Source organism: Heliangelus exortis, chromosome 3 (assembly GCF_036169615.1).
Source record: "Heliangelus exortis chromosome 3, bHelExo1.hap1, whole genome shotgun sequence".
Lineage (NCBI taxonomy): Eukaryota > Metazoa > Chordata > Aves > Apodiformes > Trochilidae > Heliangelus > Heliangelus exortis.
Window position 1 is genome coordinate 38,186,308 of NC_092424.1, and position 23,270 is coordinate 38,209,577.

The 23,270-nt window shown below is 38.4% G+C and overlaps 1 protein-coding gene across 10 annotated transcripts in view; it reads right to left on the reverse strand.

Annotated features, from left to right (window-relative positions):
• MACROD2 (mono-ADP ribosylhydrolase 2) overlaps positions 1-23,270 on the reverse strand; it is an 870,286-nt gene that overhangs the window by 235,774 nt on the left and 611,242 nt on the right. For all 10 annotated transcript variants that reach the window (XM_071740242.1, XM_071740249.1, XM_071740246.1 and 7 more), the window contains one exon: positions 21,538-21,611. In XM_071740242.1, the coding sequence (XP_071596343.1) occupies positions 21,538-21,611 (74 nt within the window). The remainder of the gene's footprint in view (positions 1-21,537; positions 21,612-23,270) is intronic.

Genomic DNA, 23,270 nt, shown 5'->3' on the forward strand with positions numbered 1-23,270 from the left:
TTAAATTAGAATTCTGAATGGACAATTAGTTACACATTTGTTGTGCCATCCTTCCATAATAGTAACAGTACAAGAGGACTTAATTTAAGATTTCTTCAGGAAGGAGATAGCATTTAGGTCCCTTACAACTAACACATTTTTTAAAGCTTTTTATTATGCAAGTGTTGCTGCTGCAAATTGTTGAAAGTATATTGTCCTACATAAAAAAATATTTAGACTAGAGAATCAATAAACTAAAATCATGATTTTGTGCTGCACGAATCAAAGTTTGTTCCCCAAAATAACTTCTAATTCAAAATCAGGAAAGGAAGTTCTGAAATAAAGACCTCACCACTACATGCTCCCCAACTATATTTGCCCATAAGTAATTAAGGAGTGCTTTATGAAATAAAATATTTATTTCTAAATCAAATGAACACTCTTGATGTATACTGTCCCTCACATGCTGACCCAGTACTCCTACTTAACCATATTAATAATGAAGCATTTTCAAAAAGCCAAAATGGTTAATACATTCCTCATAATCTCCTAGTCCTGGAAGCTGGCGATAGTAATACAATTAATGTTCATGAAGAATATCAGAAAGCTGCTGCTTTGTTTCTTTACTTATATAAGGGAAATGGGAGGGGAGGGAGGTACAGGAAAACACTGCAGAAAAGCCTTTGAGTCCTTTAATATGTAGTCATTTTCTTTGTTTTTTAAATATACTTACAGAAGACCAGCCTCTGAAGGACTGGAACTAATTGACTCTTTTCATTGTTTCACAAAATGAGAAATGAGTACCCAGTCTTGCAGTGTTGTCATTGTACAGTAAAAACAACCCATGTGGAAGAGATAAAAAGCTTACGTGCTCCCAGTTTACCTCCACGTTCATGAGGAATAACAAAACCAGACAGCGATGCATCTTTATCAACAACTGACAGTCACTACTGTTTTGCCGTATGCAAATCCGTTAGTGTTCATGTGCTGAATTTGTTCATCAAAACAAAATGCTTCTGAAAAAAGAACTGCTGACAAATAGAAGGAGTCCTCACATGGAGCACTTTGGCAGCCCTGCCTTAATAAACTTGTTGCCTGTTGTTATTTTTGTTGTGCTTATAATTGCAATAATAAACAGTACCTCATGTTCTTCAACTTTCATTCTGAAGATACAAATTGCTATTAGGATCCTAAATTCCAGAAAGTACCTTTTGATCTAATTTGCTAAGTCTGTCTTCTTTTAAGCATTAAAGTTCTTGTCACGGAGTGCACATCATATATTTGGTTGTTGGGCTTTTTTTTCCCCATTTAAGATGCAAAAACTTGTAGGTGTTTTGCCAATAATCAGACCTAAGATCTCAAATCCATTACCCAGAGGCTTAGTAAAACAAAAAGAAATTGTGTATCTGTGTGTGTTCATCCAAACACACCCAAAATTGTAGGCCTCCTACTCCCTTCCCAAAAGGTTTTACTAAATCACCAATGTGGACCACTGTGAACAAGCCTGTGACCTCTCTATTCTACTGTATATCTACTCTAATATCTACTGTATTCTAAATAACAACTGAATATCACTGACTTCAGAAAACACAGATAATGACATTTATGGAACAAAAGAGCCATAGGAATAATTACCTTTTAATATTGTATTATTTATAGTCTTTTCTGTTTGCTCCTGTCATTTCTCCAATTATTCAAACATACGTATAGAACTGGTACTTGAAGACTAACCAGTTAGCACTGTTTGATTGATTCTTATTGTCCCAGAAAAAAATATGATCTGCAAAATTTATTGACAAGTATTTTATAAAGTCACCAATCTTGTACATGACTGGTACTATAATGATGGAGTATACAGTCATATCATTATTGCAGACTGGGTCAGTTCAGTCCAAAAGATTATACTAACATCACATAGATAAATCAGATTATGATTAATGCACTAATAAATCATCAAAAAAAATGCTAATGTAATATATTTATGGCAACTGTTTCAGTCTTGCTAAGATCAAGATGAGCTCCAATGTTTACTATGCTGTATACAAGTCACTCAAACCACAGTCATGCAATCATTTGTATGCTTTCACCAGCATGATTTTCACAGGAGCTTCAATTACACTAAATTTGTTTCCTTCCAAAGTCAACATCCTCGTATTTCTACTTCCACATGACAAGCTCAGTCAATAGTTGAAAGAACCACGTGCCCACAAAAATGCTGAAATATGTTTGTAATGGAAATTACAGATAGCTGATTATTTGTAATCATCTGGAAAAGACATAAGTTCACTTTTCTGGTGTTTTCTTGATACAACTCCATGTTTTTTAATATTTTTCTTTATCAGTATAAAAATAGGTGTTTTTTCTTCTTTTTGAAAAAAAAAGTATATTTGACGACATAGTCACAAGTCATCAATCTTAACTCTTTAGATGTAAGCACAAAACCTATGTAGACATCTATGAAGTATTAAGGACTCTTTTTTCAGAGTGAATCTAGCAAAGTAACTGAGTTCTCAGAAAACACTTCTGTACACCACTGAAAAAAACTTTTTTTCACCACTGAAGCCATCTCAGTAGCACACAGCCCCTGGCTGATGATCCACAACTCTCAACATACTAAGTATTTCCAAGCTGCACTAGAAACAGGGGGCAGGAAAAGAGCATACTGTTGCTGACACACAGAACCACATTCTCAGCTTCTAATTTTACATTCAGCTTCTCAATTAATCAAACAAATCATTAGCAAAGAGACAAGATGTAAACAAAGACTTAGGTCAAGAATAAATTTCCACTTGGATCTTGAAATGCATTTCACATTGTTACAGTGGCACCTCCTGAAGTTTCAAAGGTTGAACAAAATGTCCTGAAGACATTGTTTTAAGTCCAACTTGACATGATTTGAAGCAAAATGACAAGAACAGACCTAGCCAAGGCACCAAGCTAGATAACCTACATGCCACTTCCTCCATTGCTTTTGTTTTTAGCTGAAACACAACCCACCAGTAAATGAACAGCCAAGCATTTATTGTCACCAGATCTCTGAAGTGACAAGTCTTTAATAAGACTGCCTTCTGTGATAAACCCCTTTTGTAAAGAAGAGATGAAAATTGTCACTAAAACCATATTAGTTCGATTGCATTGGTTTATATAACAGCACAAGAGAATAGCAAGTCATGAAGCATACAGTAATTACCTTAACAATGTCCACTACAATGAGGAACTGAAGCAGTTTGTACATTAGTGGGCTATTTATGTACACTCTGATTGCATTAGGTTTCTCTGCCCGTAGTCACTCCACAAGAGCATCAACAGCTCACTCACCTCACTTTGTGGTTTATTACTGAGAGTGCAGCCACTAATATTTCACATCTCAATTTTTAAAGCAAACATTTTGCCTTTTTTAGTAGTTGCCAGTGGAAGGATGACAGAAGGAATTATATTTTTGTATAATATTTTGATACTTATGACAAAATTTTTTTTCTTGTTTATTTTTTAACCCTTTCTAGATGGGTCTTTTCCAGAAACAACTATATTCCACCCCATTTTCTGTTGTCAAAAAACAAAATTAAAAGTAACTTCTGGTAAACAGACACCATGCCTGGACTCATGGCATTACCAAAACAAGGAAATGCCATACTGTTTGCCCTCTCAAACTGCTGTTTACATCCAATCTTAGCCTGGGTTGTCAAGAATCTGAAATAAGGTGAACACAGTCAAAATGCCAGAAAAGGCCACTTGCCGGCCAAATGATTCCTGTAACACTGATAACAGCTGGATACAGTCAGCAAGGATGATCAGTGCTTTCTATTCAAAATTACACCTCAGGAAAAGAAGTAAGAGCAGAAATAACTGTTTGCTCTCTTGGCTGATCTGCAGCACAACAACAACAAATCAACAGAAAAAAATACTGTGGTCCCCCGGGTGGGGGATGAGGAATACACACAGAGGATCTGCTGGAGTCACTCAGACTTTTGATGGGGGTTTTGGAGTTGACGTTTTGTGTTGGGTTTTTTGGGGGGGGGGGAAGGATGGTTTTGGTTTGGGGGGTTTTGGTGGTGTGTTTTTTAATGAAAATAAGTATTAATGAAGAAAATGCAAACTGGAAACAGTCCTGCATACCATTAGTGAGGATACATAAGGAGCAGTTTGAAGAAATTGAGTTATTATGCAGGTATCATCAGTTTACACTTAAACAATTGAAGATTACCAGTCGCAACTTCAGTTTTTTCAGGGTATCTCATTCTGCATCCCAAATGATCTGTTTCTCTTTACAGGCTACAGATCAACCTCGGTATGTGGGAGACTATTGTATTTAGCAGGGCATTTATGGTACATTTAGTAATACAATAATTTTTATATATTTATCATGGCATCTTGTACTGTCTTGACACGGCAGAAAAGCAAAAATGTTTTGTTTAAAATAAACAGACATACCTTGTCACAGTTTTATGATGATTTCTACCCATTTTCATTTAAATCTTATTAAATGTGTAGGGTTTTAAGCAGCCTTTGAGAAATAATTAGAGATAAAGACATTTAGAAAATGGTTCATCTATGTTTGTTCACACTGATAGATCAGATATGTCACTCTTTGCTGAATTCTCAAAGGATGGAATCAGAGCTACACAAAACCCACCACCCCCTCATCTTTTTGTTAATCATCCCTAATGAGCTGTTACTCCACAAATCAAATTTTTGGTCCTTTTAGGCATGCAGTGTGATACTAATGTGTGGCAACAGAATGTTGATTATAGACCACTGGGTATCACTAGCTGCCCCATTAGTGGCATCCAGCTGTCCAGATTCATGCATGAGCAAGAAGGATTTAATATGTTAGATGAAGATGCAGTGAAAAGCCTGTGATGCAAATAAGGCCAATACAGAAATAATTACAGTGAGGCAAACCATCTTGTCAATGCAGAATTCTTTCTGAGGTAAACGAATGTAACTTCATTAATCACTGGTTGTATCAAACTTCTAAACTAAACTGCATTGTTACCGCAGAGGAATGTGTGGTAAATAGTTATGAAAGTTACATTAGAAGCACAGAATGTCAGGTAGGAAGGGAGCTCAAGGATCATCTGCTCCAACTCTTCTAATACTACTGTTTAGATGATATGCCTCAGCACACCATCAAGATGAGACAACTTTCCAAAGTGGGGGAATCCACTACTTCCCCTGGGAAACCATTCCAATGTCTGACTGTCCTCATAGTGAAAAATTTCACTTTTGAATTCCAGAGTATTTTCAGGAGCAACTTGTGCCCACTGCCCCTCCTCTTGTCCATGTGACTCTCTGTAAACAGAGAGTCTCCATCTTCTTTGTAGCTGCCCTTTAAGTACTGGAACATTGTAATAAGGTCTCTCTTAAGCCTTCTCAAGGTTGAACAGTCTCTTTTTTCTCAGCCTCTCCTCCTATGGCGGGTGTTCTAGTTCTCTGATCATCCTCATGGCTCTTCTCTGGACCCTCTCCAGCCTGTCCACATCTTTTTTGTACAGTGGGGACCAAAACCAGACACAATTCTCCAAGTCTAACAAGCTCTGAATACAGGGTGATGACTTCTTTGTGTCTGCTGGTGATGCTGTTGTTGATGCAACCCAGCATCATGCTGGCTTGCTTTGCTTTCTTAAATAATTTCAGAAGTGGCTAACATGGGAATGCTGTTAATTTTAGTGTCAGATTTTGAAATCAGATTCTGGAAGCTTGCATATGGTGACTTTTTGTATTTGTCAAATGTAAAGCACTTCTGAAAGAATAGAAAATATGAGCATTCAGAGTGCTGCTACTGTATCCTGGTTGTTCATTATCAGCTACAGTTTCTTCATTAACTGTTTTGTTCCTCTGTTAATTCAGTGATAAATTATTTTCTAGAGGTCAGTCTTTTTTTTCCTCCCTCTGACAAACTTTCCCATGCCTGTTATTTTTTTGCCTTCTGATCACAGCCTGCAAACACCAAAATCTCTCACAACAAGTTTCCTTCCCAATTGCCAGGACATACCAAAATATCATGGTAGTTCTTTACTTCTATATCCAACTGCTGTTAAGTTCTAACAAGCGTCAAATAAAAGTGCTGAAGGTTGAGATTATCCCATCATTACTTCAAAAATGAACATGCTATAATTTTTCTTACTTTATACACCTCGGACTAAATTCCCTTAGGGTACACAACTTGGCTGTGTGTTACTCTGGTATAATAAACCTTCAACGGTTCCACAAATTCCAGGATCCAGCTTCTCAGTTGATGAAAATTGACTTAAATAGAGCTAAGCAGACTGAAACTAGCTAAGGAAACAGCTCTGTATATCTAATTATGCACACAGCAAAAAAGTCACTAAGAGCTCTATCTCAGTTCAGCCTATTTTAAGTAATTAACTGCAGAATAAAATGTTTCATGATCAAATAGCTTAGTTCCTTTGAAGTACTCACTTTCCATTTCCTTCAAAAAGCACATCTAAGAAGAAATTCCTTTTTGCGTTCATGAACATTCGAAACTATCAGTACCAGAGTCTGCTGTTTTCTATTTTGTGCCTAATCCCAGCTACTCTGGAGAGAAAAGTAAAATCTCCAGCTGGGTGCAGTGACTGCAGAATCAGACTCTTCAAATACATAATGTTCATGAGTACAACTAGAGTCTCGTCAGTTGTGATAGGGACCAAAGCCACATTTCTCCACTTCATTCTACACAGGCCAGACTAGTGCAAAGGCCAAAAAGCTCTCAGACGTGAACAAAATGGTCTGGATTTGAATCAGTGACCTGGAGGTGAAAGCCTTGCTAAGTAACCTCCCCAGCTTCACTCTGTCTCTCCTTCAGTCCTCATTCTCAAAACAAAGATGCATTCATTTTTAGCTCTGTTAAATTCAGAGGGGGGTGGGGGAGGAGACAGTAATTAGCATCCCTCAGTTACATATACGGTTCATCTCTTAAATTCCTTGTCAATTCATTACTTGAATTTTTAACAAAGTAACCTGGATTAAATCCGTAAGTAAAGGATTTATATAATTTAGTCACTCAGATCTTAAAAGACTCCTAAAGCTCAGTGCACTGCCCTACTTCTACAGGAGCTTATGTGCTATTCCCACAGACAAAATTTATTAAGTTCATTATTTTCTAAATCAAAATCCTCCACATATTTTAATAAACTGCCTCCTAGAATCAAGATATACAGAGTATGAGAACTGTCCAGCTAAAATAACTTCTCTTTGGTTTTCTCCATTTCATTTCTCCCTAGAAGCCTTTAAGCCATTCACAAGAGTTCTTGACAGAATGTACTGGAATACCATAATGTCAATTAACTACAGTTAACCAGCTGCTAATACCATTTCTCCAAAATGTCTTCATTATTAATAGAAAGCACTGTGGTGTGGCAACATGCTAGAAAAACTATCTGAAAAAGAAATTATGACCCAGTTCTATGAATAATTATATTGCATTTCCTAAAATTTTCCCATCACGTTAATTAGTGGTGTTGTTAAGTTCACAGATCCAATTTGACCTCTCTTAGCAACAGCCCACAGAGGCCACCCAGCCAGCAAACCCCTTTAATTCTCATATATTTTCATGTGATGAAGCTTTGTAAATTATGGCTTTACATTCACAGTTGTTTTCATTAAACACTAAACTTTCCTTAAAAACCACTTTCAAGAGAATTTTGAAGAAAATAATCTGTAAAAAAGGTAGCAGTGCTAAATTACTGTATAGAAAATCACTCACATGGGTGCTAATCCAGCTAGCAGAAACCTGGTGTGTGACATTATAAAATATAGATATGGATATAAATATGGATATTATAAAATATAGAGCTTTTTTTGGCTGTACATCATTAGGTCAAACACCTTCCAGGTGGCACACACCTGAAAGCAGATAGTGGCTGGGGCTGCTTGGTGGCCTGTGTGAGGTGCACTGACTGTCTCGATCTAGTTCCAAAGTGGCACACGTCTCCATCACAAAAAATGCTCCAGGAGTTGACACAAATTGACTCCCTTGTTGGCAGCCTCAACGGTGGGGCCAAAAGCTGAAGGTGATTTGCCATAGCTCTCTTCCTTCACTCAAAAACGTTGTCATTTCTGATAATGCTGACATCTCAAGACATCCACAGCCCAACACGGTTCAACCCTTTCCTGCATCCTGCCCAGCAGTGACATGACCTCGGGCAGCAAAAACAGTAGATTACCAAAATACCTTAGATGGCACATAAAGACTGTTTGCAGAGATACACTCTAATTATGTTCAAATCTCATTAGTTTTCTAAACAAATATAAGTTTGAGTGGTATAACAAACAATACATCATTAAAAAACAGGACTGCTGAGTGATAGTTCAGAGATAGTAAATGGCTTGATGGCATTTCATGTTAAATTTTGTTTTAAATAACAGCTGTCTGTGCTTCTTTGGTGTCCCTGCAGGAGGAAAAATCAAAGCAGAAAAAAATACTGCTCCCCCCCTCCTTTCAGAAAGAAAATATTCAACTACTCAGACAATTCAAATCTAAAAATAACTGGAAAAAAGTACTTGGAAAGAAAAAAAAAAAAAAAGAATGCCTTCCTAATTGCATATTAAGTGCTATACCCAACTGTAACTTCCTTTTGCACTAGCAAGTAAAATCATTTGTGCCCTCATCAGGTTCTTGAGAATCCTGCCAACAGAGAATGTGCATGTCAAGTAATGGATTCAACCTGCCACTTCCCACAGCTGGACAAGAGCAGCTGGACTTGAAATCCCTACCTAAAAACAACAGCTGCAACACACCAGATAGACCCAGAGCAGAGGTCTAGTCTTTGCTTCGTCTCTCCTGATCCGAAGAGCTCAGTTAAAATGCCCAGGCAATAGAGTAGAATATAAAGAAACAAGTTCACCACTCACACGAGGGGCAGAACAGGGATGATTTAAGGGGAAAAATTGCAAAGGGAAAGAAGGTACCGATGAGGGGAGAGCAAGATGTACTGAACCTGTCAGATCACTGTATCAGGAATTCATTTTTACTCTATGCAACTGTTCTCAATATGTAGGACATCCAAAATCCATTTTTTCCACCAGCAAGCTTCAGAAAGCCCAGTAGCTAATGCTGCACTTTTAAGGTCTGTTGCAGACCTTTCAACTAGGCTATCTGGGAACTAAGAAACCGATCAGACAGCTTCCCAGCACTTCACACAAAGTTCCTCCAATGCTCTAGCTAAAAGACAGTGTAAGCCTACCTTGCTCCTGCTTATTCCCAGTGCTATCAAAGGGCAAAAACATAAGCTCTCATGACTATCCATGGCTTGACATCTGTCCTCTTTTGCCAAACTTTAACTCACTGGACAGCAGCAGGATCTCTTTTTACCACATACAAAACATGGATGGTGATCATAAGTTGCCAGCAGGCAGGTCACTGAACATTTACTTGGAAATCAGTTCACTGAGCAATCTGGCACTGAAGCAACATTGGCAGTTGTTATTATCTGCCTGTAAAGAATTCTTTATTCTTTTAATAGTCTCTGAAAAATCTTAGTTACTTACTTCCCTCTCAGCTTCTGCTATTTGGAGCCACCATACAAGCTAGATTTATTTTTGTAATAGCATGGCTATAAAATGAGTGTGATGGGATTGTCCCTCACGTACATGTGTCTCAAAGGAGTCTTGCAGAAGCTGAAACACCATGTTCACAACAAACCAAGCACTAGTAAAAATATAACTATATTTTCTGTAAATACTTGCACTTGAACTCAGCCTTTTAATCTACCCCCTGTAACAAACCCTAACACTGCCATCATTAAAGATACTCATGCTTGCCCTTCCTCATTAGCAACTGTGATGCAAAAATTCCTTCTCTGCAAAAATACTCTCTCCACTAAAATATAGGAGAGTTTTGAGGACTAGTGTTCGTCTACAGAAGCACAAGTATCTTTGATCATCTGCAGTTTCTTATATACACAACTCCACCTGGCTAAAAGGAGCTTCAGTATTAATGGCATGCCAGGCACTTTCCAAATTCCCATGAAGGTTCAGAGCCCATCCTGAGGAGCATACCTGCATAAGCAGCCTGTACTTACAATGAGATTTCATTCTTTCATGTTATGCCCAATAAAAATCACTTTGGAAAAAAAATGCCTAGAGTATTCTACAAAGATAATTATGCATATAAATTACATATTGCATGTATGCTATATAAAGCTGTATCAATGTTCATATAATCCAACAAAAATCAAGGACAGTTGTGCCTCAGATGTCTGAAAGGAAGTATATTTGCTTTGTAAATATTAATGAACTTTATATGGTGTCTGTAGGGAGAGATTTTAACAGGGAACATAGCACAGCGAGGCACCAGAGTCACAGTGAAAGTCAACAGGACTAAAGCATGTAATGCCTATTATGCCTTTTGAAACATTCCCCCATCATGAGGTTATCATCATACAGACCGTATATTATTAGTAGGCAGTCCCCAAAGGAAGATGTTTGTTTAAATGTCCACAGGGGAGAGAGGATCATCTGATGGGTATCAAGATTAAATTCAGGGGATTCATAGTGCTACGTGATAAGTTTCTTTCATATTAGGGCAAGGTTTGCATTCACTTCAAAACAAAAAGCAGCAGTACAAGTTCAAAGACTTCTTCCACCCATGAAAAAGACATTTGATACGTACTCTTGCAAAACAGGGCAAAAGTAAAAAGGACTAATGAAATTAATCAAATACGCTGTCTTTTAGCAATAAACAACAGATATATGCTAACATCTCAACTCAAGTCTAAAACTATGAATATGCAAATAGAAAACTACGATTTTTAACCTTTTGGCTTACAAAACCCAATGGGATTTTAAACGAAAGACGGAATTTCTAGCAGAAGAGGCTGAAAGATATATAAATCCCTTTCCTCCAACCTGAGAACATGTAGGTGGACTGAAGTTTAAATACACAATCCCTTGTAAGCATGTAGAAAAGCTAGATGGAAGAGCCCAGAAATGAATAGAAAATTTGAAAATTTCTTCCTCACACCTCATCAAATCTGTGACATTTCAAGATTGGTTCATGAATTACCCAAGAAGGAGAAATCAGAAAGACCCCTCTCTCTTTGCATTTACAGTATCCCAATCATGTGAATAAACATGTAGCAGAGGTTTCTTTGATTTTATTTCCAACTGGAGTACTAAAGAGCATAGGAGTCTATTAGCATCTGCTGTTTTCAGTCTAACTTCAAAGACAAATATAGTGGCTCAGAGAAGTTCAGTACCTCTGGTCCAGAAAAGCAGCCTGAATTCAGTCCTGTTAACATTGAAATGCACTCCTGAATCAGGATGAAGACAGACAACGAAGTAGAGAGATATGGGCAATAGGTTTAGGCTAGACGTTAGGAATAAATTCTTCCATTATGAGGGTGGTGAGACACTGGCACAGGTTGCCCAGAGAAGCCATGGATGATCCACACCTGGAAGTGTTCAGTGTCAGGTTGGATGGGACTTGGAGCAACCTCGTCTAATGGGACATGTTCTTGCCCATGCCGGAGGGTTGGAACTAGATGATCTTTAAGGTCCCTTCCAACCCAAACCATTCTGTCATTCTATGATTTACAGAGCATAATTGCAAGTCAAATCTGTGCTTTGTGCCATCATGGCTTTCATTTCAACTGTAAAATTATACTGCTTTTAAACCTACTTTATTCTGCTTTAACCCCCAGCCAGTATTTGTCTTCTTAACAACTGATCATTTTCCAGTTATGCTACTAATGCCAAAGTACATTAATCCTTTTTTATTATTTTTTTTTACTGTAAAAAGAGAATACAAGACTTCAAAAAATTAACCAAATTTAGATTTAGTACCTGTAAACAGCCTATGCTAGTAAAAATTAACCTTCACTCTATTATCACATGAGAGATCAGGTTGGGAGCAACGTGATAACCTGAGCAACTCTTTTTACAGTCTCTGTTTAACAATTCTTCTCAGGAAGCAGTTTTTTCTTGCTTAAGAACTTCATAGCTCGCCTAATTTCTTTTCCATTTTTCATTAAACCCAAATAAACGAAAGAATCACAGAATCTTTCCTGAAGTCTACGAAGGATGAAAATACACACACTTAAACCATACTCACAGTTGAATTTAAACAAGTTGTTCTGTCTTATCAGGTATTTTATCTTGAAAGCCCAACATCATTCTCATGCTTCCACAGGTTCCTATTGTCAGTGCTCCCCACATACACAGTGCTCTTCTCATCTGTTCTGTCTTTTCATATATAATAGGCAGATCCATTTTTCACCTTCCCAGGAATACAGTACGATATAGAACCTACAAAGTACGTGGCCAAAATCTCCTAACCTATTAAATGTCAGAATCATCTATCTCAAACTGTATGTTAAGTCTAGCAGCAATAAACTCAGTTGTGTTCCTCAGAGGGAATGCACTCAACTGTAAGAATACACACAGGTTTCATATTGTAGAGGTTTGATTACAAGCTGCTGTTGATGGCTAACATGCTTGGAGATGATGGTAGCAGTTGGCCAGATAAAATCTCAGATGGGAAGACAAACTAGAGAAATCATTCCCCTTCATACTTATTTGGATCGTACCAGTTTGATCCCTCGTACGGTGAGCTCATGCTTGCTCCAGTATGAGATTTCCCTAATAAATTTTTATATTTTATTATTATTTGACCCTCACATGACATGCTGGACATCCTACTTTGGGAAAAAACTGTAGGCAAAAGAACTGAATTTAAACTGAAGAGAAGCGGCAGCTTTCCATAAGCAAAACAGCCACGTGAGTTTATTGGAAACAGAACACCAAAAAGCAGACATCATACGCACTGCTGGATGCCAGGAAAGTGCCAGAAAAACAAAGCATGTGCTCTTGGCTTGTGTGGAAGGGCCACTGCTCATGCCAGCAGAGAGGCTTCACTCAGCACTGCATCACACAGCCCTCGGCTGGCAGCCACCCGCCCCAACAGCGTGTACCTCCAGCACATGCTGGGCTGCAGAGCTAAAGCACCTCCAGGGCACTTGGAGAGGCCCAGGTCATAAGGACAGACATTTCTTGTCTGCAAAGACTGATGAACAACAACATCACCCACGTGCCAATTCAGAGAACCAAAAACCTTGTAGCTGAAGGAAACCCCCAAATCAAAGACATCCTTTGCAGGCTCTGGAGCAGGAGGCTGGGCAGCAGGCATCCTGCCAGAGGCTGCACTAAAGGGATCCTTCCTTTGGTTTCATCCAGCACTCTGATGAGGCTTGAGTGGCATCAGGGACAGACTTCAGCTGGCCACTTGCTTTATCCACTTCTGGTGACTGCCTGGACATGCCCATCCTCAACAGGCAGCTTCCACTGTGAGTTTCCCAAAACTCTGACTTCATGATGGGGGCCTCCTTGAAAACTTCCATAGAGCCAAAGGCAAACCTTACCCAATCTCAGCTGAATTCCTGCTAAGATCCAGCTGCAATCCACAGATACAGTTCAGTCAGGCATAAAAGTACAGCAAAGTGTATATCACAGCAGATTTATTAATATAAAGACCTCAGAAAGAAAACAGAGTTTGTAACATAAATTTCTTGTTACTCATGAAGTATTTTACCCACGTGTCTCAACAGAGCTACATGGATTGCTCTTCCTCATTTATTTGTCTATTTATTCCTATGTACCCATGGGGTGAGGAGCACAAGCCTATTTTAAAAAATGAGTGTCCAGAAGGGCAACAACAACTGAATCTCTCCAAGGCAAAGGCTGAACATCTTCTGCACTGGGGTTATTTGACAAGCTGGTTGAAACTATGGGGACTTCTGGCTGAAAAGCAATACTGGAATAGAGGGACATTACAATGATATGTCATGCCAGAAGTAACAGGGAAGAAATAAGGTCTTCTCACACAGCTCACTACAGTACCCTGGCCCTTCCAAACATAAAGAAATCAGGAGGAATATTTAAAGAAGCAAAAAATAAAATCTCAACCCTGAACTAATGACTACTGGACTTCCTTGATCCTCAAAAATTTTAGGGGAAAATGGTGACAGAAAGCCATGTTTCCAACACCTCTCCCTTCCATTTTTCATTTGGGTCACAACTGAGTCACAGAGGACATTGGTCACGTGGGACATTCACAGCAACCAGGAGTTCCAATGTTTATTTCCAAGAGGGATGCCTTCCTGCTTTTCACTCAATAGCTGTATCAAAAATAACAAAAGCTTTTTAAGTTTAATAAATAAAGTATCATGCGTAATGAATACAGGCTTTGTCTGTCTTACTTTATCAGGCTTCTACCTGAATAGCAGTCTGAAGAACGTGTAAGAAAGCATCACTGCCTTGGCAGCTTACTTATCAGTTCAGAAAATGACTTGTCTGTTGGGATGATAGTTAGGTTTGGGCTTTTGGGAGAGCACTGAATGTCTTTGAGCCCAGGGAGAGAGCAGCTACACAGAGCCAGTAAATCATTTTACTTTTGTACAAGTTGAAAAGCATTTTTTCCTCGACTTCAGCTAGATGACAGTGGCATGATGGCTGATTTTCATTTCAATCAGAGCAGCATATGATTACCACCTAATTAGAATGTAGAAATAGAAAGGAGATCATTTTTTAACCTACCCCAGAGAATGGTGCTGGGGGAGGGGAGGAGATTATGTTAATCAAATGATACTGGCATATAAGAGCTACCAAAATAGCCGACTGAATTTTTATCAGCACCCTTATTGTCCTTGAGGAGCTGTCAGTGGCTTCAATTGAAACCTGTATTTTCAGAGCTTTATTTCAGAGTAATAAATATACTTTAAAATAAATACATGTCACTGCAGGCCCAAACTCGTCATAAAAGATATCACCTTAGGCATAAATACATACATTTTTTTCAAAATTAGGCATAGTTTTGTTGTCAACTGTAAGCATGAAAACTACCCAAGCAGAAACAAAAGTAATACTATCTTAGGGGAAGTTGTTTGCATTATTTTTATATTTTTTAAAAAATATTTGCTTTCATTAATTAAATATTGTCAGTTAGCTACTATTCCACTTCTTTTTGGAATAAATGTATAAAGTTAGTTGCTGTGCCTCAGGGAATATAAACTGAGTTTACATTAAAGGAATCTGCATCAGACAACACTTTCCAAGACACACTGTCTCCATCTGCATTCTTCTGTAGAGATAAAGACCTCAAGATGCCACTTTGTTTAATTGTCTCTGAAGAACAAAGAGCCAAAATCAGGTTGCTGAGACCACCAGAGGGGGAAATACGATTTAAAAAAATTAATAATAAAATTATCTTCCAGGCAAGCAGTTTGCAGAAATACTGAAATTGGGTTGCCCTGATGTTTTCACAGCCTCAGGAGGTAAAATCAACTTCTTGTTAGCTGCCTGTCCTGATTTTGAAGGGAGAGACATGGTCCTACCCTGCTGAATTACACCTCCTAGGTACATGCCTGTAACATAGCACTGCACAGCACAGATACTGCCAGACTAAGGTGGCACCCAAACGGATGCCACTGGTCACTGTTCTTCCGTGCAGAGAGCTGCACATGGTACCAAGTTGTGATCATGATAGTTTACCCCAAAATAAAGCTCCAGTGCTTTTAAAAGCTCACTGGGGCACAGCCCCACTACCCTGCCTTGTGTCATAGAAAGCAGTGGCAACTCCCTTTGGTCTGTCTGTCCTTCCAGCAGAACGTCTGCCTCTATTCAAACTAGGCACCAGTAGCCAGCACCATTTTAGCTGGTCAGGTTATCCTGCCTGGCATACATATCTCCTGTGGCTCCTGTGCCCTATCTGCTAGCCCATGCACTGGTTCTGTTCTCCCTTGGGCACATAATACCAGTGCTCTTTTTGTTTCAGCAACTCTTCTGAGCTGAGAGGTTTTAAACAGGCTTAGGCCAGGGTGGCCAACGTAGAGTGTATCTCATTGAAGTCCTGCTAAACCTCTCAGCTGCTTATTACAATTGAGGAAACTGCTCCCTCACTGTCCTACTCCTTTTCTTGTCAAGGAGACAGCTGCTTGCAGTCAGGGTGATGAGCTCCATGAGGACAAGGAAAAGAGCATAATCCCTGGACCTCTGCTTTCTCATCACAGATCTTCCTCTCCTCGAATTCCTACACGCCCTTCCCATCCTTAGAAACTCAATTGCTCACACAGCTTTTATCAGCAGGACAAAAGTCCTTTCAGTCACATCCACAGTCCCCATTCAGAGAGAGTTTCCTCAGCTCCCCATCCTCTCATCCACCCACAGCTCCTTCTGGTGAGGCAAAGCCAGCCCAGTCCCTGCACACCACCAAAGCACAAGTTCATAAGGGAATGTGCACAGGAATGAAATTCTCACTCTACATCAGTGGTGGAATATATCACTGTAATCTGGATGAAGCCCAGTACGAAACAAAGCACAGGAGCACAGCATCCATGTTGTGGTGTGCCTAACTGGACAAAGCAGGTGTTTCCTCCTGAAAATTTTTGTCATGAAGACTATAGCAAGAGCAAACTTGTTCCTGCCCCTGACTCATGAAAACAGAGTTCCACTATTTTCAACTGCACCAGGATTTTGCTCATCCTGTTTTGCTGGAAATGTAAATTTTTTTTTTTTTTTTTTTTTTTTGGCAGTGGGATGATGCATAACTACTTGCTGAAATACAGAACCTAAATATCATGTACTTCAGGCAAAATGAGAAAAAAAAAAAAATCTCTTCACTAGGGATTCTAATGAAAAGGAATCAGGAATGCGTTGATTTATTTTCCATCTATGTGCTGTTAATCTGCATCAGTTATTTCAATGGAACATATATTGCAACAGCACTTCCCTGGTGGTTGTTCTAGTGGGGTGTAATAGATGTTGTTAGATACTGTGCAAGAGAAAGAACAATACTTTGAACTAAATGTGCTGTTAAATTAAAGTCTTCTTGAGCAGTGAAAAAGTCCTGAGGCTTTTCATGTCAGTGACATAATGTAAGGCATATACAGAGCATTTTCTTTTTTTGCACCTTTTTGAGAGACATGGTGTGGTAGTGAAGTAAAAGCAAGTAACAGTTTCTAACACTGCAAATGTTCAAAGATACCACAAAAAGACCAAACATAACCCTCTCCCCACCTCCCCCAAAAATACAGTCAGTCCAGTATTTAAAGGTGTCAGAATTCTTCTGTGGTATCATTATGGGAAACCATGTGACAATATCTCAAATTATCCCAGAAAGAAACATTCTGAACTGTTAAAACAGCTGTAAAACAGCACATTTAAAACAAATCCCAGTGCATAATTTTCTAAAGGATGGGATCCAATTCTACTTTGTGCACTGAAGAATTCTATTAAGCCTTTAAAGCACTTTGTGAAATGTGAAAATGCAGTTTGTTAAAGAGATAGCCTAGGTGGTCTGCAGTAAATGAACCCAGTACTGCTGACTGTGGCCATCCTTGTGAGCTTGCTCCAAGGGATTTCTATGCTTAAAGTATAACACCATTTACCAGCTTCTTAACTAGATTTGTCCTCTGGCTGCCAGTCAGCAGACCTTAGTGTAAAACACAGCCAGAAATTAGTTTGACTAAGAATCACAGAATCAAAGAGTTGCATTTCAAGACCAGAGCAGTGCTGTGTGTTACATACAACCAAACCACTTATTACGTACAAACCATTACTTACAAGACTGTTGTTTTTCCCTAGTGGACTTCATGTAGTTAAGTTTTAGGTTGCTAGACTAATGATGGCTGATGCCCTGCCTAGCTGGTGTTCCATGTTCAGTAAATTATAATAGATCTCTCTCTGTATTGCTTTGTAACAATTAACCTCAAAAAGTAGCTAACTCCATTTGCATGGTAATGAGACATTCATCTGAGGGACACTGGAGTTAAGCATGCTAATAAGTTTTATGCAAACACCTGAGGGGTCAAGCACAACAATGGACTTGGATAAGAAAACCTTTTATTAAATGTAAATCACTTTTCTTGTAAATACTATGACAGGGAACTTGGTAGGACTCTAATACAGCTTGCAAGAATGGAGTAATTTAGGTTGTACTTCCAAGCCCTCAGGCTGACTAAGGAATATACCTAAAGATTTACTTACATTTTGAATTAATATCAGCGTGGATAGAATCTTCATTATAGCATCAAAGGAGATAAGTACTACAGGAAGGTTGAGAGGAGAAAATAACAATATTGCCTTATCTTTCACAAATTTGTCACAGTTTCCTGGGATGCAGGAAGACTGATAAGAAACTGCTGCTGTAAAGCATAACAAAAGACTTAAAAATTTGTCTGGTTTCAATCCCACTCACCTGTTTTTGCCAAGTGTATTTTTATGTAGGCAAATTTCCTAGTAAGAAGGCTATAATTTTGGTCTCTATCTTGAACTGAAATTTCTTCACTTCATTTAATCAATTTGCATTCTAACCTCAAAGAGTTTGAGATCTTAGGGCAACCAGTACCAGACACTGCTGGGCGATAACTCACTGCCAAAATATCTTTAGGACTGCTAAAGAAGCAGAACCTGGACAGGATTTCTCAAAGACAAGGCAGATTGCACAAGAAGGAATGAAGGGAAGAAGCTGACTTTGATTCATTGAACTCTGGCACAGCCAAGTGCAGGAAGCCTCTTTCATCCAGGAGTCAGCAGGACACACTGACTCATTTTGACAGTGCAGCCAGTGTCAGAGGAGCGGTTCTGGTTAGAGATAACAGGAGTGAAACATGGGCAGCACTCTGAAAAGCTGCCCTTGTTAGAGGTTTTGGTCCTGGACTAGAGCATGTGAATTGAAATATCCAGTGTGTGTACTGGGAGTTGCTCTACTTTTATGACAGAAGTTTATAAAAAGGACTATATCACATGGTAATCTGCAGTAAGAGGAGAGTATATTGTGGAGATGCAGAAAGTCCCTTTCATTTCCTTTGCTGCACAATGAGATACTTTTGGGTGAAGCCTGGGTGGTGTATGGTGTTATTACTCAGAGCCCAAAATCCAATCCAAGGGAGTAAGCATACACAACATAGAAGAGATCAGATTGACACATGGCACAGAGCTAGGCCAGTTCATTCAAACCAAATGAACCGTGCTTACCTTGCTAGCTGCAAGCAACCGCAGCAACCAGTCAAGTGTGTGCTTCTCAAAGACCCCTTCCACTCCCCAAGTTACCACTACCTTCAACAGATTTGCTGGGTATTTTTACTTTGCTGCTAACCTATTTATAACATGTAAAACATGCTAGCAGTATGCCAAAGCCTAAAATTCAAACCAGTGGATTGCATAAAATACTTATAAAAAGGGAAAGCTTTGTAGAAGAAAGTACAAAGCTATGGATAAATGGACCATCAAAACGTATCTTGACTGAAATCTAGTACTCCACTTCCTTCAAAAATTCACCAAAGCTCTTGAGAATCAGCTCTGAACTGTTTTATTCAACATTTCTCTAACAACTGCATCAAATGCATCACATGTACATCTTCAAATGCATCAAACAGCATGAGCACTCAGCTTGGTGAGTTTGGGATTCAGGGTGTTAGCACACACGTAATAACTATTAGCTATACTACTTTACATTCAAAAAATAACTGTGATGCAAGCTCAGTAGGATAATTTTAAACAATTGTTTTGTAGTCAGGGCCAGCCTAGGATCCTTTCCCTGCCCAATGTAGACTACAACTACTTATCAAAAAATAACTTAGATTAAATTGGAGTTTGAAGGAAGCAAGACAGAAGGTCTAGATATAGGCAGCCAAGAAGTCCATGAATTAGAGGGGAATTTGTTACAGGCAGGAAAAGGGGGGGAATCTTATGTATTCAGTGTTTATAGTTTATGCTGATCTGTGAGGACCACAGCTACAACACAAAGTTTTGCAAACCCAAGTCAAAATACTTAGAAAATTATTTTAACTCAGAAAAACACTCATTTCAGTAACTATCTGCTGTGAACCTCAAGTCATCTTCCCAAACAGAGCTGGAGGTTTCTAAAGAAAAGAGGAGGAGCTTGAGCAAAGTATACAGAGGGAACCAGAAAAATGTGTAAGCAACGCACTAACCAAAAGAAAAAGAGAGGAAGGTGGCACAGAGTGCATATAGGAGTTTCCAGGCCAGAAGCAGAAAAAGGTAGAAAAAGAGAAGACTCAAAGTGCATACTGAAAGTGAAATAATCATATAGCTAAGAAGGTATGTCTGAACCATTGAGAAAATACTTTAGGAAAGTTTCCATCAAGAAAACTTCTACATATCCGATAGGCAGTCTTCCAAATGAAATTTCTTTTGATGTCACTAAGAGAAGAGCAATTAAGGTTGTACATACAAGACATACTCAGTTTCTGAGGAAGACAAGCTTACTTCTGAAGCCAAAAAACCCTTTTATCTTTTAAATTATGCAGTAAAGATACAACAAAGACAGCAAAGCAGAGCAAATGTAGAAGTTCTAGTGTTACACTTAAATGTTAAAATTACTTAAAACCGGACTAGATTCCCAAAATCATTATCCTAGAGCTAGGTGGTTGATACCTGGGCACCTATAGTGTTAACAAAGTCTGTCCATCCAAATTTCCTCCTTCACTGCTCAGATTTCTAAGTCACAGCAAGCTACCGAGATCCAGTGTCCAAACATATATACACTCCTTTCCATAGTGTCAGGCTTGAAAACACCAACCTTCCGTTCAAATCTCAACATAGTGATTCCTTTCAATTTAAAGCTGGTATAAACCAAACCAAAACAAACTACACAAGACTGCTGAATTCATACCCTCACATATCAATTCTTGTGACAGGAAGATCCCCTGAATACATTGCTAGAAGAAAAATACTTCTAATTATGTTCCTGTAACCACTGCCTTCCCACTGGATGCTTTGTTAAATATTTTCAGACAAGAATACTGAACAACTCCAGCTGTCTGAAATCTGCTAGCTGTCATCATAAGGAAACAGGCATATCTTCCATTTAAGACATGATTATTTTATTCGTTCTGACACTTCGTGGTTGCATTTCTCCAATTCAACACTAGGAACTATCAGCCTGCTAAGAGCTCAAACCAGAGATAGACAAAAACTAGAATGGGGAGATACGGAAATCATTCTGTTGAAAATATATTTTTCTCTTGTAAAAATAATCACTATTACGTTGTCACTGGAAGAAGACAAGTCCTGTAAAAATGCACAGTAGAAACACATATTTAGTCAGTGTTCGAAGGAAAATGAACACTTAACTGTGAGAAAAAAAAAAAATATGAACAAAAATAGAAAATACTATCATACAGGTCTTTACTGTAAAGTGACCTCTGGAACACATTCATTGACCTTTGGTGGCTTTTTCCACTGACAACTGCTATATACATTTCCTTTCCAACAATCTCTTCATTATTACACAAAAACTCTGACGCTCAGAAACAGCTTAGGAAGAGAAGAGTCTTTTACTTTGCCAGGAAAGATTACAATGCACAGGAAACGCACAGTACGGATTCAAACAAAGGCATTTCCCTTCCAGTGTAGCTTTTAAATATAACAACCTTCCCCTGGCTTTATTGTCCTGACCTGATTCCATTGGTCTTAAGACTAAATAACAAATAAGAAAAGGCTTCAAGCCTCAAGCCTATGTTTACCCTTTTCACAGTTTTAGAGTCAAAGACCACAACCTTAAACAGATATTTAGGAAATTTGTATTTTATTCCATACCTCATTGTGATTCTTGCTTAACCATTCCTTAGTAGTGTTAAGGGCAATGACAGCAGCAGGCTCATTTGGAAAACCTAAAGACAGAAGAAATGAGAGATAAACAAAAGGCATACATTTTTCTACGCACATACAAAACACAAAGATCTGGCTTTTTTTTTCTTTTCTATTTTTTAACTATTTTGAGATTACAAATAATAAATTCCTTTCTTCAGAGACTTGTATAAATGTTTTAGGTGACATCAGTTACTTTTTTTGAGAGCTGTACAAACTGAAAACCGGGACCATGGTATTTTATTGGATTTATTTTATTTTTTTTTTTAAGCTCTAGTTCAGAAAGCTCCAGAGCTCAACAGAGGTAGATACAATAGAGTGGTATACCTGTGTCATACCAGATAGGCAGCAATATAACATATACATCACAGTAACAAATACTAGGCTTACATTTCATGACATGCAAGAAAAATTCAGACGTTTCTTTCTTTAATCCATCTGTCAGCAAGACTATACAACACTATGATCCCAATGCCATAGGCCTGATGAAAATGTCTGAGTTAGAACTCTCTTAATTTATGACCTAAAAAATAATGAACTTTGAAAATTAAGGAATTCATGAAGCATAAGCGTATGAATTTAAGGCCTTATGCTCCGTGATATACTAGCAATATGAACTCCCCCCAGCACTAAACAAAATCAGAAATCTTTCCAGGGATACAGCCTTTTTGCTTTGATGGTCTCTATCTATCAAATCTAAAGATGCTTTCATTACCTAGGCAGCCTTAATTTAATTTTCCTTTAAATTCCTAACTTGAGGGCAGCAAATCATTTTTGTGAGGATTTAAAAATAAGAAACCATAAGCAGTATGAATAGCTCTCAGTAGGTTAGATTAATAGAACAGTCTTTGAAGAGGTGGAGCTGTAGGCTCAGTGTACAAGCAAGCAATGGGGCCAGACAGAAACAGTAATGAAATTTGGCACACAGTTGCGTACGTAGTTTTTTTTTACATCAGACATCACCCTTGCACCATAAATTGAAAAAGCAGATGCTGGAAAAATTAATAGGTGTGACCAGCTTTTTAACCTGGCACAGTATCCTCTGAACTTGCATCTTCTTTAGCCCTTTTTCAGAAATTGTGCACTTGCTGAGTCAAATCCCCAAAACACTACTCCCTGTAACCGGACTCTGCAATGATTTTGTCCAGCAGAATGTGCATGGTTTTGAAGTGATAGGTGACAGCTATCCAACAAAAGTGGCAAGTAAACCCGACAGTGTCTGAGTAATACTGACATTTATCACGTGCTTCCTTTGCACAGAGTTTATCAATAAAGCTCATTTGGAATTTTTTTTTTTTTTTTTTTTTTTTTAAGACAGAAAAATTAGCTAAGATCCTACAAGCATTACTGTGGATTCTTGTACTGACGCTGGGAAAATATATTCTTGTGACATTTAATAATGCTGCTGATCTCATCAAGGCATATGTCTTATGACACAAACTAATGAACAGTAACGAAACCCAAAGCAGGGACTACCAAGTGCCTCATTTTTATCATATAAAGTAACAGACCTCTAAGTAGACCGTCTGCTTAAACTAGTAATATGCTATCTAACAAAACAGGACTTTCTTTACAATTCTGTACCCTGAGTATGGTAGATCTGCCTGGACATACAATGAATGCCGTGCAGAGGCAGAAACATACATTTTGGACAACTGATATGCCATTGTTTATGCACTGAG